The sequence below is a fragment of the Oikopleura dioica genome, chromosome PAR (genome assembly GCF_907165135.1).
Source record: "Oikopleura dioica chromosome PAR, OKI2018_I68_1.0, whole genome shotgun sequence".
Classification (NCBI taxonomy): Eukaryota; Metazoa; Chordata; class Appendicularia; order Copelata; family Oikopleuridae; genus Oikopleura; species Oikopleura dioica.
In genome coordinates this window covers 4290053-4307643 of record NC_137293.1, presented here as the reverse complement: position 1 = coordinate 4307643, position 17591 = coordinate 4290053, and the positions used below count along the sequence as shown (strand labels likewise).

The following is a 17591-nucleotide window of genomic DNA, read 5'->3' as shown; positions in this document are numbered from 1 at the left end:
TTTCGAATAAGGATCGAACGGCAATGCCTTTTTATGTGGAAAAAATTAATGACAAACTGTTTTTTCTCGTTTTTCGGTTGTTCAGTCGACTAAGGTTTAGTTTTGGCAAAAAGGATTTGTTGAATGAAGGAGGTAGTTTGGCTTATGCAACACGTCGAATTCGTGGAACGACGAAAAGGGAATTGGAGAGACTAATAATTTGGACGCCAGATAATCAATTTCTGCTCGTGAAAGAGTTCCGCCTTATCAACAAAAGCCTTCATACGTAAGCCATAGCTTCGGTGTTTGATAACAACCTGCTGAGCCGCCAGATGGACAGAAGAAAGTGAATATAGATAATAATACCAATACTCGCAGTAGCACTTTTTCGCTCAAAAAATAAGGGTGTCACAGTGAAATTAAAAAAATATCGAGATTCTCAAAGTTCATGTCCAAGAAGCAAAAATTTGAAATGGAAATTTTGAGTCTGAAAAGCCACGAAGAGGAAATAGCCTATTTCAAATAGGTTCAAAAAAAGAAAGAAGCAATTTTCACCGCAGATGTTTGGATTTTTTCGCAAAAATGAGTTCCGCAACGAGTCATTATCTTGCCTCGGACAAATAAAACAGTTCCGACTTACAGCGAGGTAGCCCATTCTTACGCGTTAAAATATCAGGCTTTACTCGAAAACAAATTGTGAAGAAAACAGTCGATTTTTGAGCTGCAGAGATTTTTAAGCCCAAATTTTAAAAGATTTTTTTCTTAAAATTTGTTCTTTTATCATTGTTGAATGAATTCCTTACAGTTACTGATTTATTATCATAAGATCAATTATACGCACTCAGTTGATCATGAAAACTCATGTCCGTTCGACTCACCTCTCTCGCGCCACTGCGCCAATGAACATGCGCGATGGCGCAAACGAGCAAACTCCGCGCGCGAGTGAGTTTTCTCGATCAACGGTTTCCGAAAAAACCTACGCTCAATTCTTTCTTCGAGAAAAAAAAAGATAGATTCTTTTCATCAATTTATTTTGTGTTCTAATTATTTTATGATAAATCTTTCCAATATCAGAGAGAAAAATTTATGACAAGAGATCTGCTTAGTGAAGAATGAAAATCAGGAAAAATGGCATATTTTTGATTTTAAAAAGGCGATTTTTAGAATAAAAAAAATGAATTTTTGTTAAAATTTTATGAATTATGACTCATATTATCTATTTAATGACAACTTAGTTTAATGCATTGATAAAAGACTATTGTTATGAGGAAATTATCGTAAATTATGGTACAGTTGTATAAAATGTTTTTGATAACACAGTATTAATTATTACCGAATCGGGACACCTAATTCAAACTATGAAAAATTGCTTTGAAAAACAAGAATGTTAATTTGCTACTTCATTAGTAAAAATCAGACTAGAAACTTGGTAGAAATTGATTTCTTTGAAAATATTGCTGATATGATTAATGGTAAAAATGATCTTTGATTATGATGATTGATTTTTACAAATAAAAGCAAAAAATAACCAGAATTGCAGAAAAGAAAAGTAAGTTTTAACCCGCGGAAATCCGCCTCCTATCCGCTAGTTCCTCAGAAAGGTGCGCGAAAAAAGGACTTTGGTTAATCCATTCCGGGCGTGGACCGAAAGGAGCACCTGGCGTAAACAAGACTGTCATCGAAAGCACGAAATTCGAAAGATCAGAAAACACACTTTTCGCGGCTCAATTTTTGCCTCGTTCTAAGGAAACGAAATTCTGTCCCAAGCTAAATTGAGGAAATGGGCGCATGTCGAGAATTAATTTTTCGGGGAAATTATGCCTCCTCTAACGCGAGACACCAATTTCCGGATTTTATTTGCGAAATATATATCTCGTCTAAAAACAGCTGAGAAAACTTTAGGATATCGCATTGAAAAATAAATTTACTTGATTCTTCTTGAGGCTTCGCTCGGAGACCTGTGTAAAAACCTGAGTCAGGGCCTGAGGGAAATCCTGAGGAAAATCCTGACTCAGGTTCTCTACACAGGTTTTCGAGCGAAGCCTCAAGAAAATCAAGTAAATTTAGCTTTTCAATGTGATACCCTTAAGTTATTTTTTCACGAAAAGTGTTCATTTTCTGCTTCTTCTAGTTTTGGTTAACAACCGAATTGACTAGTTGCGTAAATCGAGCCGTGTCCCACGTCGGCTGGAGGAAGATCAAAGTGGCTCGGTGACTAGCTTCCGTTTTGGGAAATCTCTTTTGTGGCCGCCTCAACCTTTTTCTCCGATTCACGTGCTGACCGCTACCTCATTTGCCATAACTTCTTTTTTTGAACAATTTTAAGGGACCCGGGCGAGTAACGCGAAGTCCAACTTCACGCGCTCGCCATTGATCTTTCAGAAAAGCTTTTTGAAATTTCTTTTGCTAAACATATCTTCATTCCCTCAGCTTTTACCTCCAATTTTCAGATTTTTATATCATTATTAATTCTTGAGCTAGGATGAATAAAAGAAGCGCAACTTCAAAGGATTCAACTCCTGCAAACTTCATTTTATTTTCATGAAACCAGCACCATTGAAAAGCCCATTAAATTCTGAACAGATTCCACTTAATGCGCTAAGCTGAAACTGTACTTATTGCCCTTCACGCGCTGATTAACAAAGAACTTAGCGCTCGAAGCTTGGCAGGACGCTCCGATCGGGCTATTTTGGGGTATTTTGGGCTCCCGGGACATGATTCCCGCTGGGCGCGCGCTAAGTTCTTTTGTTTATCAGCGCGCGAAGGGCAATAAGTAAAGTTTCAGCTTAGCGCATTAAGTGGAATCTGTTCAGAATTTAATGGGCTTTTCAATGGTGCTGGTTTCATAAAAATAAAATGAAGTTTGCAGGAGTTGAATCCTTTTGAAGTTGCGCTTCTTTTATTCATCCTAGCTCAAGAATTAATAATGATATAAAAATCTGAAAATTGGAGGTGAAAGCTGAGGGAATGAAGATATGTTTAGCAAAAGAAATTTCAAAAGCTTTTCTGAAAGATCAATGGCGAGCGCGTGAAGTTGGTCTTCGCGTTACTCGCCCGGGTCCCTTAAAAGACGAAAAATCATTTTCAGAAAAATCAGAATTTTGGACGTGACACCCTTAAGGTTAAGAATTTCCCCTTCACGTTTTAGAGTGACGTTTTTGTTTATATTTTTCGCTGTTAATTTGGTTTTCCTTATCTTTCCCCTTTCTATTTTGGCATCACGATTTCACGCGGGGGATAATTGTTTCCTTTGAAAATCTGGTCTTTTTCGATAACAGTAAATATTTACTAAATTCTCAAGCCAGATTAGCTAAGGTTAATCAAAATGCAATAACTGATCTTTGACAAGCGAAAAATAAGCAAAAAATTTACAGAAAGAAAATTTCTTTTTTTTCTTCTGAAAAATTTAGCTCGGGACACCCTTAATCCCGCAAATCACGTTTGCTCAGGAAGACGCGTTCTTCAAAATTTCGAAAAGGAAAAGTGGCTTGTCGGATTTTAACGAAAAAGAAGAGCGTGAAAATAGGGGCGACAAAACGTCGGCTTGTTCCGCTTGTTCCGCTTTTTCGCGTTTCTCTCTCATTCTTTTCGCGGATTTCGCGGACTCTAAAGCCCCCCGCAAAATCTTTGTCACCTGCTTGCTCAAAAATTTTGTGCAATTTTTCCGGCGACAGGGCTAATTGGGGACGAAAAATGGAGGGATACAGATAGTTTTGGTCAGTTTGGATTGGCCAGACTTAAGGGTATCCCTGCCATAAAAACACATGAATGTCTGAGTATGGTAACCTGCGTTAAAACTGGTCGACACTGGTTATGTCGCCGAATGTCGCCGAATGTCGCCGAATGTCGCCGAATGTCGCCACCTATTTTCAAAACCAGGATTTTTGGAAAGAAAACTGGTTTTTAACCAAGAAATTTCAAAACAAACTTGTTCTAGAACTGTTTGAGCATGATTTCGAGACAAGGTAGCGCTCCGCGCAATTTGTGGTAGGAAACTCACTGGTCGGGCTGGACACACTTCTATTGCCGCGCCTCCTCCTATTTCCGCCTTTTTCGGTTCTAGAACAAGTTTGTTTTGAAAATATGAGCCAAAATAACAATTTTTCTTTCATAATTCCTATCTTTTCGAAAATAAGTGGCGACATTCGGCGACATTCGGCGACATTCAGCGACATTCGGCGACATTCGGCGACATTCGGCGACATTCGGCGACATAACCAGTGCGCCCCTTAAAACTTGAGTCAGGTTCTGAGAAAGCTTGCATAAGCCTGAGTAAGGTTTTTACACAGGTTTTTGAGCCAAAATCTTGGCCCGAAATCAAGGTTATTGAAAAAAGGCGAATGGTTTTTGGTAACGTGTGGTTTTTGTCGCTTATTGAATTTAATAATTGTATTTTTGTCAAAGAATCAGAAAAGTCTCTGACCTTATCGGAATAATTCACTTCGCGGTGAATCCCTTCTTTTTCATCCTTCCAGCTCTGGAAAAATAAGCATCATCTAAAAACGGGATTTGAGCTTACAAAATTCCCAAGCTCTTCCGCTTTTGACTTATCCGTCTTAATCTTACACGATCTAGTTGCTTTCCCCTTCCTTATACAACAGCTAATCTCGGGTCACGTGGCTGTTTAAGAAAACGCATAGAATTGAATTTTGCAATTTCAAATTTGAGCTGTTGTTGACGCTTATCATACCGGTGAAAATTATTACATCATTCATTTCAACGCGCAATTACGCTATTATAAACTGTATATTTTCAGTTAAAAAACGACTCGTTAATAATGAGCAGTTTTTCTGACGCAACGACGAGTTTTGTTTATGATTTATAAAATTTCAGGTGGTTTAAACTTTAAACAATATGAAAAAATATACGAAAATACAAATAGACATTTTGACATCATCCAGGGTTCATCAAAATAAGGTTTGAAGGCGGATTCTAGTGTAAAAAGACCTGCTCTTTCTGGTGGTGGTACTCATTTTTGCTGGGGAGCTTGCAAGTAATGCAAAATTTTTCAAAAACAAGCCAAAAAGGTGATTTTGGGGACCCAGAGCCCAACCAAGTGACCGAAAAAAAATTTTTTTTTTGCATTTTTGAAATCAGCTCGCTCCAAGGAACAAAATGATATGTAGATATCTCTAACACTTAAGGGGGAGGTCGACGAGAATCGGGATTTCTGTGACCAAAAATCCGGAAAAACCTGCTTAGATAGGCAAATTCTGACTATTTACGTGGAAAGAAAAGGGTCTCAAAAATACAGCGGCGAAAACGAGAAAAAAAATTTTTTCCAAAAAATTTTGTAAAATTTAGGTCAAAGCGGGGATGTCTCGTGACCAAAAAATCTCAAAAACGGGATTTTTTTTTCTTCATCAAATACTTTTAAAAGTTAGTTTAAACCCTTAAAAATACAGCGGCGACAATGAAAAAAGGGATGCTTATCGTGAAAATTTTTTTACTGTTGATTTAAAATATCCGATTTTCCTAAAAATCGTCATTTTTGCTCATTTTTCATAGGGAATTTTACCAAAATCGCGGAGACTCAGAATTTTTTACTGATAATGATTAAAAAATCATCAAAAAACAATATCTAGCACATAAAAATTTGATAAGGATTATTTTTGGGTGATATAACCAACTTTTTAATTTCGTAAAATCTCGGAATCCAGACACAAAATCGAAAATTTTGTTAAAAAAAGTTTATAAATCCGCGAAAAGCTGGAGACCAAAAATGCTTCTTTTTTAATAAGGAATCCAAAAATATAACCAAAATTTTGAAAAAACGAAAAAATTTTTCTCGTCGACCCCCTCCTTAAGAATTTCAGAATCACGTGTCGTCACCTAGGCATTACTTTCTTATTAATGCAAATAAAAGATCCCTTACTCAGGTTTTTACACAGGTTTTCGAGCCGCGAAAAAGAGCATTTTGGCTCGAAAACCTGTGTAAGAACCTGAGTAAGAGTCTTGAAATTACGTTTATAAGAAAGTGACACCCTTAATTTGATGAATCTTGGATAAGGGGGTAGAAGCTGCGCTAAAAAGAGTAAAATAAAGAGAAAAAATAAGTTCTGGGTTGTGTCTTAATTTTGACTTGTGAGTGGATTAGCTTGACGTTTTGAAAATAGGTAGATGACTGTTGAGACGTGCGAATGTGTCGAATCCGTTTTGACGATTGGTTAACCGCCCAAACTCGCCTTAATTACGAGCTCTATGCAAAACGCGCTCAACCAAGACAGCTCACACGTACCGTTCGCGGAAATTGGTGTTTACGAATTTGATCTTCGCAATTTTTTTTAAATTCATCGTGAAGTTATTTTTAGCGTGGGAATTAAAAAATTAAAATTTCGAAAAAATTTTTTTTGATTTTTTTTCCTCTAAAAAATTATGAAAAATAAGACATGTTTATCAGTGTAACACGTAACATACAAAGACACCTGCCAAAAAAACCCGAAAAAAATCTCTCCAATCCGTGCTTTTGTATATTTTTGCATTTCAGTTGCAACTCACCAAAGTGCAAGTTGGAAGGTACAACACGTGCAAAGCGCGCTTTGATATTCTTTCTCAAAGGGATATCAAGAATTCTGATATAAATTCCGCTTCAAGCGATGCTAAGTCTATTTTACTGTCAGGTGCCTTTATTCTTAAATCTTTGGTAGTAAGACAAAAATTTAAAATTAAAATCGCCTGTGAGACTGTTGAAATCATATTCTCCAATATCAATGCCATTTTTCCTGATTTTTTTTTCAGAAAAAATTTTTAATGTACCCCTTTTTATTATCGTTAAATCGTGCCCAATTTACCCCCTTAATTTTTGATAAATCGTAACCCTGTTTTTTTTAATGTTGAAAATGACGACGTGACGTTGAAAAAAGTCTTTTTTTTCATTATCTAACGTTGTCACGTCGTCATTCTCAACATTTAAAAAATACAGGGGTTCGCCATGTCAAAATTTAAGGGGAAAAGGGCATGATTAGACAACAATTAAGGGGAGCCCTTTGCTTTATTCGAATTGTATCTTTGACTGTATATAAGCTCAGTATGATATTAACCTTTTCTTTTTATAGATTGATCGAATTCGGTGCTCCGGACCCCTGAAAAACCTTCCCGCCAATAGAATTTCGCGTATTTTCTAGTAGTAACGGCGGTTTTTGAATATTTTTCCGACCCTCTTTTATTTTGAAGAGCTATTTTTGTGCTGCGCTCTTGGAACAAGGAAAAACGCAAACTCGAATAAATTTCTTCTTGAATCTATTTTTCGCTTGTTTCGCCGAACGTGAGCCGGAAACTAACCGAAAGTCGCCACAAAGCCAGGATAGTGGCTCTCTAGTTACTGATCCAACCCTAATCGAAAATCGAAATCCGGTTCACTCGAAAAAGCGCATTATAGATTTTCAGAACACTCGTGATTTTTCGCTTTTAAAATCACGAGTTTCGAGGTTTTTCGTGTTTTTTGCTTATTAATTCAAATATTTCTTATTTTATTTTAGTTATTTTAACTTAACCCAAAATTTGATAAGCCCTTAAAGGCAACGGATTTTAAAATTATTGATGAGTCATTTTTGATCGAAAAATTTTTTTTATACAAATTTCATTAAAAAATTATTTTTTTCTGAAAAATAATTCAAAAATTTATAAAAAATCCCGAATCAGTTTCCTCAAGTTTGTATTTTATCTTTTGTGTTATATAAATCGATATATTTCTCTTTATAAAATATGCTTTTTTGCTGAGAAATCTAACATTTTGAAATAGCTCGTCTTCATTTTTGGGTTCTAAATTCGCGAAAAAGTTTTCAAATCGCGTAAACTTACAATTTTGAACATTCTTCCAAGCGATTAGAGGCCATTTTTGACATGCTTCGGAAATAGCAAAGAATGAAACTCGCCTTTTTGCGAACCCTTTCAAAGCCCACAGATTCGGTTTATTAATTTCATTTTCCGAATTTCCTGATTTTTTTTGCGAAAATTATTTTTTCAAAAAAATTTTTTTTTTGGAATTTATAATCGAACCAGTCACAGAAATGGATATAAATGTGATAAGAATAAAATTATATTTTTTTATCAAAATAATGTTCTTTTTTTCTGTTGAATACGAATTATCCATTGGAAGCCATATTTTTTGGGATTCAAAATTTTAGCGCTTTTTTCGTTTTCGCAATTTTCTTTGTTTTTCGATTCGAAATTCTTGACTAGAATCACTTTTACCATGTCTTGAATCCTTATCAAATCACCAGTTAGGTTTCAATATTTTAATTTTTCTCAAAAATGAACCTTTTTTATTCGCCTTTTGGTTAATTCATTGATTGGTTTAAATTCCCCTTAAAAATAACGTCAGAGATATTAGATTCTAGAGCTTCTAGAGCTCATTTATTGAAACCTTTTACTTTCGGGTTCAAAATACAACTCGCTCTTCTTTTTAAAAATCAAATTCATCATCAATTTTTCAATTTTTGTATTCGATTTTTTAACAAGAGCTGAGCTGTATTGAATCCCCTCGAGAACCTCCACGTGGTAAGATATTCTTTAATTCTTTTGGCGACTTCCGGTTATGAAAATTGAATAACTGTTCAACTCCAGCTCATTTTGTGCCTCGTTTCCGACCGGAAACTCGATCCAGAAATGCACCAACAAGTCATTCTAACTCTTAATTAAAATAGCGTTCGCCGAAAAAAGACGATCGAGAAGAACAATCAACGACAAAGTGGAACAACAGCCAGACGAGCTCCCGCAACTCCTCGATTTTAAAATATTTATTCACTTGAGCGTAAGAATCAAGCGTACTTTGAAGAACCAAGCGTTTTTTGTAGAAAAGAAAATTATCTTTGCAAATTTTAAAAATTTGCATTGCAAATTTTGCAATCTTTGATCTGGGCTCCGCAACCTGTGTAGAAAACCTGAGTCAGGATCTTCAAGATCTTTATCAAAAAGCCGCTAAGGGGCTTTTTCAAAAACTAAGCCGCAAAATAGCTTTGCCAAAACTCATCTAATGAGTCATATATTTATATATGATATGACTCATTTATCATATTTATGACTCATTAAACAATAAAATGAGTCATCTATAAGATATGACTCATTTATCATATCTATGACTCATTTAATAATAAAATGAGTCATATTAATCGTTCAATGAGTCATATCAAGTGAGTCATATATATGATATGACTCATATATCACATGTATGACTTATTAAACAATCAAATGAGTCATATTTATGATATGACTCATTAATCATATTTATGACTCATTTGACCATTTCGCAGCGCGGCTTTGATTTTTTTAAGCCGCAACCCGGATTTTCGATAAACATCTTTTAGCGCCTGACTCAGGTTTTCAGCGGATATTGCTGAGCCGAGATTTTGATAGATAAGCTGTAGAGGCATTTTTCAATGTTGCCGAATTAAAGCTCTTTGTGAAAATTATAGGATTACTAGAATTATCTCTTTAGTTGATTATAATAATTTTTGTTCTTTTGACATAACTCGTCTGGTACCAGTGTAGCGGAATTCGTTCTTGGCCGCTTAGATGACCGCACTTTCTGGTTCTTTAGACGTTTTTCATTATAGTCCTTTTTAACTTAGAAAACCGCGTAATGGATATTTTTCGACAAAATAGAATAACTTCCCATTTTCAGAAGAAAGAAAAAAAGGGAGCAGTTCCAAGAAGAACGAAGCCGACCTTCCGAAATAATTCGCCGAGCGGTTAAACAAAAAACGCTTTTGAAAGTTTTGTGAATTTGAGAAATTGAAAATTTTGTTGTTGAATCGCGAGGTGATTATTTCTGACGATTGAGGAAAGAGAAGAGGGCGAAATGGGCGACTGAAGAGACTGTCAGAGGAACAGATAACACTTGGGAAAAGAAGAAACTAAGGTAACTGAAAATATTTAAGGTTACTACCTTCGATTTCCCGAATTTGATGGTCGAATAATTCTTATTCTATCAATGTCAGCTGGGATAAGTTGGGTTCATGAAGAAGGTCTATTCTAGATCTTAATTTTGTCAGAAGGATTTTAAAAACCGGCTTAATTTTGACTCAAAGTCATCAATTTTTTCGAAGTATTAATTTTGCAAAAGTAAAATCGTGAAATTGTCTCAAAACTTGAGCTTATCTCAATTTCCAGCGCCCGATATTCGCTGAGTTTATTTAAGCAAAAATACACTTCTGTCCAAGTATCTCTTTCCAATTTTTTATTTGATCGTTTTTCTGTCTCCAAACACCACGTTACATGATAATCGGCCTTTTCCATCAATTTTACGCTCTAAAAAATTATGAAATGGCCCTTCTTTTTACTGAGTAAAGTTTAGACGCCCCTAAACCCCTTGGAATCGCTCTTTGAACAAGTGTCTGTCTGAGCGCCTGTTTCGAGATAAAATAACAATCAAACGAAGAGTGAGCAAAGATCTCTCTTTTTCGAAAGAAATTTCAAATGCAATTCATTTCAAGTATTTGATGAAAAATCATTGATGCACCAAGTTTTCATTCTAAAATGAAATATTTTCACGGTGCTAAAATTATTGTAAAATCGGCATTTGATCGAAACAATATCGATCTTCCGCCGGCGCAACTAATTTGCGTAATTAGAACATCGAATTTCTTTGAGATTCTTCGACTTTGACGGTCAAGTCTTTTTCTCTCAACTTAGAAATTCTTGTTTCGCGCGAATCAAACCGGTTTTAACTGGTACAAGACATTATTTTAAATTCTTAAAAATATTTGTGAATCTGAGATTTCTGATTGGTCCTTTGGCTTGATCGAGCGTTTTGATTGGTCATTTTTAAAATGCCAAAAAACACATTTACTGTAACTTAAGCTTGCTCGTATCTAAAAATATTTATCGAAAAAGTATGCAAAATTTCGTCATTTCAAGATTAAACAAAATTTTTAATCCCGAAAAATAATATTTCGCTGCGTTCCGAGGTCCCGACCCCTCGTCACCGCGAAATATAAAAAAGAAGCTGTCAAGTGAAAATATTTTTTTCATCAATAAAGTAGCGCCACTCTACGTTTCCACCGGTTTTGAGTTTGATTCCTAAATAAAAAATGATCAAAAAAATTTTTATTTAAAATTTGAAAATTTTATTTTTCCGAATATTCAATATTGCGCTTGTTTTCAAACACCCCAAAAAGTAAACCAGATCTCATGGAAATTTCATTTTTTCCGTAAAATAAAACTTGTTATGACGTTTTTTCTCAGAAGCTGGGTTCTTTTTTTGTGAGCAATCAAAATCATGTTAACAATTTGCGCAAATTTAGGGCGGATTCAAATAAATAGAATAATATTTGAATGATGCTAGAATTTTCATGTTACAAAATGCTTGCTTTTTGAGAAAGAACAGGCCCTAAAGTTCATTAAAAAATTATAAATTTAAGTCTTTCGAAAGGCATCTTTTTTGATATTACATTGTGACACCCTTATTTTATTTAGCCAAAATTAAGTCAGAAAGTTTAAAAATCAATAAAAAAAATTTTTGTCTACTATTTTTTTTGATTTTTATTGAAAAATCAGCTAGAAAAAGGTCAATAATTAAATTAACTCCAAGAAGAAGATAATTAAAAAATTCTTGCTGTCCACTTAGTTGGTCTGTTTTGATCTCATTTTGACCACAATTTGAACTAACTGTTTGAATTTGAAGAGATTTCTCTTGAAGCAAAAATGTTTGCCCCAAAACTCCTGATCCTTGTGGCAGAATTAATCAAATTTACGACCCACGTTTTTGCTTAATATTTGATATTTGAATTTATACATATCAGCATTCTGTTATTCATTTATGTTTTCAAAATATGCGCAAAGTGGATTTTCTTCTTCCCGTTTCTTTCCAAGCAAACGGTTGTTGAAGGCTTATCGGCTCAAGAAATACAAATTGAAAACAGAGAGGGCCGGTTTCTGGTGTCAACAGTGTATTTGCTATCTTTCTGAGGATAAGCTGCTGTGAGCTAATCGCCTTTCCCTGCCTTCCGGAATTTACGTAAGCGAGTGGGACAATCGAGGGCGCAGCCGTCCAGCCTTATCCGAAAAGGGGGAAGCACCTTAATTAGTGAACGTCACTTCCGCTAGAGTAGATGATAACCAAACCTAGGCAGTAATTACTAATTAGTTTGGAACCAAGCCTTGCAGCGAAAATGGTGAAAAAATCATCTTTTTAAATTTTTCGAAATTTTTTATTCGCTTTATTTTCGAGTTTCTTGCGTAGAAAACGGTCGAGTCAATGTAGAATGCAATTACTTATAGAAGCCATCTCGCTGGTTTTCGCTGTTTAGTAATGATTTCCTAGAAGCCGTGCGCATTTCACAGTGTGGCCGGGCCGAGACTTGGCAGCGCCATTCTAACCAAACTCCATTTACCAAACGGTCATCTACTAAAGAATCACACCCCAGCACTTACACTCGCGGTTTCACATTAAAATCCGCTAAAAACGTGAAGCTCCAGCGCTCCAAAATCGGGAATCTCGGGAAGGGGGAGGGAAATTCACACGTTGCTGAATTTTCACGCGGTTAAATCTTCTCCTGGAAAATTCAACAGGTTGAAATTAATTCGCTTTGAGAGAATTTTCGTCCAAAAGTCAAAAAAATTATCAAAATTATCAAATTTTTTCTCAGGAAAACGAAAAAAAATCGCTTGAAAAGAACATTTTACGGGTTTTGCATAATTCTAGCCACAGAGGGTATGTTAGTTGATCCGATGATTCAATCCATAATCTGGCCGAGCTTGTAGAGTTCACTTTGGTCAACCCAAAAAGCTCAACCGCTGCTCCGGGAAGCGCTTTAGAAATCAATCTCTAAAAATAACACCGCACCATTTTTCGATGAATTCTACCCGTTCTGTTTTATTTCCAGCAGTTTTATCAAAATAAATCACTCGTAAAGAGTCAATTTCATTGAAAACATAACACAAAAATACGACGAAAGTCTTTGTTGAAAACCTGACTCAGGGTCCGAAACATCGTTGACAAAAATTTCCATGAAAAAATTTTAAATATGAAATTTTGAAATACTGGCTGTAGCTCATTATCAGATTGGCAGCTGGCTGATTGAGCAGAGGGATGATTTACGACCTCCCCCTTTCTCGAGAGTAGGTCTCGTTTTCCACTTCATTGATACGCTCAACTTGAGTATCCACTGACGTTAGCTCAAGTCCTCAGCCATTTGAGTTTTGCAAGTTTTGATGCAAGATGTAATAAAACCGCGCGCAAGTCATGATTTATCAATTATTTAAGCTTTTGGAAAGTCATCTTTTGATAATTTTCATTCAGTGAAATCTTTATCGATTTTTTCAATAATTGAAATTAATGAAGTGATGCCCTTATTTCATATGAAATTTCAAGAAAAAAGATAGTGGAAAGTCCAATAGATTCAACCCTCTTTTTGATCTTTTTCATCCTTGATCTGGTAAAAATCCAAATGGGATTGCATTTACTTTCCACCGCATAGGACACTAGAAATATATTTTTTGAGAAAACTGAAAAGTTCTTGTTTCAAGGAACGAGTATGCTCAGCTGAAAGAGCATCCTCGATTACGTATGCTGACTCAATCCGGTGGGGGGCTGAAAACGGAAATTTTCGAAAAAATGGGGTCGAAATCTCGAAAATGGTGGTTCTTATGACGCCAGTTTTGGGTACTTTTACTTTTCCGTTTTAAAAGGTCAATAGCTCATTTTGTAGCTCAGAGCCTGCGCTTTGCTGCAAGGTATAGATGAGCCGGTCAGTATCAGCCAAAAATTTTTTTCAGGACCTGAGAAGGTGGGTTACTTTTTCGCGATAAGCATGTCCCTTTCTTCTTTGATTTTGGCTAATTTCGTTCTATATCAGGGTTGACTGAATAATAATTGTTATAATTGCCACTTATTGCCACTTTCTGCCGGAGGACCTCCCGGAGGACCCTCTTCCTGGAAGACTAACTGCTGGAAGACCAATATAAAAAATAAATAAATAGCCTTGCTTGGCCACCTATTGCCACATTAGGTCGATTTCGGTCGCTTTCTGCCGGAGGATCTCCCGGAGGACCCCTTTACTGGAAGACCAACTGCTGGAAGACCAAAATGAAAAAAAAATGAATAAAACGATATGAATGAATAAATAAAGGATTTAACAAGTCTTTTCTGGTTGGCTTTCGTCTTCTTTAATTTTTGTTCCTTTTAGAATCCCGAACGTTGAATCTGTTGTACACCTCCCGGATTATTCGGGAGACTGTAAGATTTGAAAAATCTCGAAATATTCGGGATCTTGAAATTTTAAAAGAGACAAACCTTTCCCTAACTTCGACTTTATCAAATAAACGGGTCGGCTTCGCCCTGACTCTGATTAAATAATATGAACGGGCGTGGCCTCCCCTTCGGGTCGGCTTCGCCCTGACTCTGATTGAATAATATGAACGGGCGTGGCCTCCCCTTCGGGTCGGCTTCGCCCTGACTCTGATTGAATAATATGAACGGGCGTGACCTCCCTTTTGGGTCGGCTTCGCCCCTGCCTTACTGAATCGAATGAGCTTGAATGGCCTCCCCTACGGGTCGGCTTGGCCCCCTCCCTGACTGAGTTTAATGTGCTTGAGTGTCTTGAGACAGATTCATTCCCCACAAGTTTTCCAGCAGTTGGTCTTCCAGTAAGGGGGTCCTTCGGGAGGTCCTCCGGCATAAAGCGACCGAAATCGACCTAATGTGGCAATAGGTGGCCAAGCTAGGTTATTTATTCATTTTTTTTTATATTGGTCTTCCAGCAGTTGGTCTTCCAGTAAAGGGGTCCTCCGGGAGATCCTCCGGCAGAAAGCGACCGAAATCGACCTAATGTGGCAATAGGTGGCCAAGCAAGGCTATTTATTTATTTTTTTTTATATTGGTCTTCCAGCAGTTAGTCTTCCAGGAAGAGGGTCCTCCGGGAGGTCCTCCGGCAGAAAGTGGCAATAAGTGGCAATTATAACAATTATTATTCAGTCAACCCTGATATAGAACGAAATTAGCCAAAATCAAAGAAGAAAGGGACATGCTTATCGCGAAAAAGTAACCCACCTTCTCAGGTCCTGAAAAAAATTTTTGGCTGATACTGACCGGCTCATCTATACCTTGCAGCGAAGCGCAGGCTCTGAGCTACAAAATGAGCTATTGACCTTTAAAACGGAAAAGTAAAAGTACCCAAAACTGGCGTCATAAGAACCACCATTTTCGAGATTTCGACCCCATTTTTTCGAAAATTTCCGTTTTCAGCCCCCACCGGATTGAGTCAGCATACGTAATCGAGGATGCTCTTTCAGCTGAGCATACTCGTTCCTTGAAACAAGAACTTTTCAGTTTTCTCAAAAAATATATTTCTAGTGTCCATAGCTGATTTATTTGTGGCCAAAATCAAACCCTCCCCAGCCACAAACGAGTCAAGGTGTTAATTTCATCAATTTTAGAGTATTCTCAAACAAAACCAAAATAAAAGTTTCTCGCTCTCTCACTTTTCTCCCAGAAATTTAATTATAATATCTCCCCTCTTATTTTCTCGCCCTCCATCATTTTCTAATTATTCCTTTTCAGAAAAAAAGAAGAAGAAAAAAGTCGCTCGAAAAAGCAGAAAAAAATAATGATCGAGAAATTATTGAAAATCACGAATCCGCTATCTTCGTCAAATCACGGAAATTCACCGCCAAAAATCGACAATTCCAAAAACGTGAAAACGACAAAAATTAGCTCCTTGATGTCTTATGTAACGAAACCGCCGCAAAAGAAAAGAACAATCATCGCAATTCCACTCAAGCCAAAGCAAAAAGAAGAGACCTCGAAACTTCCCGAAATCAAGGAAGAGAAAAAACTTCAAGAAAAAATTGAAGTGAAAAAAATTGAAACGAAATCGGACAATTCCGACAGTTTACTTGACAAGAACTCGGACAAGAGCTTGGACGATTTGAGCATCCCGGAAATTTCGATTTCGAGCGGGAGCTCTGTCAGCTCGATTTGCGATAGTCCAATTACTGTGACTCCCAAATCTCAGGTTAGAAATAGGGGGATAAAGAATTCCTCGTTTAGTTAGTGTGATACCCTTATTTTTCCGAATCAGAAGAAAAGCCCCAAAACGCAACTCTTTTTAGCCGAAGAAAATTCAAAATTCTACTTCGAGAAAATCCGACTCGAAATGTGCTGTCTCCTCTTCTCTAGAGTCATCATCCTCCGCCGAGAACTCATCCCTTTCTACCTCCAGCAATCCTTCCTCCTCCTCCCCGTCTCCACTCCAGAAATCGACGAATCAAACAGTCCAGGCCAGCTCTGGCTACGGCTCAGAAGGCTATGTCTCCGAAAATTCGACAAAGTCGCAGTTCGAAAACGCCAAACGAATCATCGTCCCAATCGTCGCAAAAGTCACCCCAGCGCCGGCAAAACCCGCGATTGAGTTGAACAAAACTCACGTGATTCCAAAAATTGAAAAGAAATCCAGTTTTCTTGCTGCGAAGCCGTTTTTGACGAACAAAGTCGAGCCAAAATTCGTCGACATAAGGGATGAAAAGTCACATTGTGCGAGGTGCCACAAAAGTTTCAATCCTAATTCGAGTTCGAATGCTGAGATGAGATGTCTACTTCCTCACCCGACTAATATGGTAAGCCCATTCGGCCATATACCGATAAAAGTAGGGGGTTGCCCAGGAAAGAAGTCCTAATAAGCGACACCATGCGAGCGGATATCTTTTTCTTTCAGCAGCGGAGGACCCAGTGGAGGACCCCGCTTGCTGGAAGAGTTCCGTTATTTGAGAAGAAATCTCTTCTGAGAAAATTTTTTTTAATCTTTGACCATGTGACGAATGGAGGACCCCGGAGGACCTGCGATGCTGGAAACAAGTAGTTTACTGGAAGATAAATTTGGGAATGATTTTTTCAAATGTTTTTTTACTTGCATCCAATTCGGGAGCTTGGCTATCTGACAGTAATGACAGTAACTCACGTTTTTTTTCTTTAGGTAATCGCCCTGGGAAGAGACCAGAACGGAACGAACTTCGTGTGCTTATGTTGTCGAACCGAGTTCAAGCTGCCAAAAATGACGTTTTACGAAGCAGGCGTCAATTCCATGCTGACTGGATACTGCTTTCGAGGGCAGCATACTTCGAAATCTAAGTCTATTGGTACAGTATCGTTTTTCACCGCCTTTTTTCAATTGTTCATTCTTCATTTCAAATTCATTTTTAGACTATCAAGATAAAGGAGGAGCAGCATTATCCTGCGAAGAAGCTGGCTGCATCGAGTTTTTCGTCTAAAAAAAGAAACAATTCTTTCCCTTGCCAATACTGGCCCATTTTTTCCCTGTACATTCTTTCCATTCCATTTTGTTTGTAAATAGTAATCCAAGGATGAAAAGGTCCTTTTTAAGTTTTTCGAAAGACTAGAAAACTTAGTTTAAACTTAATGTTGGCGAAAACCAGCTGTTTTTAAATTTGGTCGAGAAAATTTTGAACATTTGAAAATTTAAAATTTTTGAAATCAACAACGACCAAAATTTTCCTGCTGGGTAGAAATCAAGATAATTGTAATTCATTCAGATAATTCATGTGTTTCATTCTATGGCTTTTTTCTGCAGGATATTGGGGCTTTGGGAATGACGCGCGAATCAGAAAGCGATATGGCATTTTCGTCCATGTTTATTCATGTTTTTCGAAAAAGCAGC

At 36.9% G+C, this 17591-nt stretch overlaps 1 protein-coding gene across 1 annotated transcript; it reads left to right on the top strand.

The window, feature by feature from the left end:
• The first annotated feature begins 7615 nt into the window (after positions 1-7615).
• On the top strand, positions 7616-17451 carry LOC145703875 (uncharacterized). Its single transcript, XM_081781274.1, has 7 exons — positions 7616-8478; positions 8625-8731; positions 9602-9838; positions 15479-15932; positions 16030-16533; positions 16890-17052; positions 17117-17451. Exons 4-7 carry the CDS (start codon positions 15525-15527, stop codon positions 17182-17184), a joined length of 1143 nt encoding a protein of 380 aa, XP_081637400.1. The 5' UTR covers positions 7616-8478; positions 8625-8731; positions 9602-9838; positions 15479-15524; the 3' UTR covers positions 17185-17451.
• Positions 17452-17591: the final 140 nt, after the last annotated feature.

Coding starts and splice junctions, on each gene's coding strand:
- LOC145703875 (XM_081781274.1), top strand. CDS start 15,525: ATGATCGAGAAATTATTGAAAATCACGAATCCGCTATCTTCGTCAAAT. Junction 16,534..16,889: donor TTCCTCACCCGACTAATATG/GTAAGCCCATTC, acceptor TTTTTTCTTTAG/GTAATCGCCCTGGGAAGAGA. Junction 17,053..17,116: donor TTCGAAATCTAAGTCTATTG/GTACAGTATCGT, acceptor ATTCATTTTTAG/ACTATCAAGATAAAGGAGGA.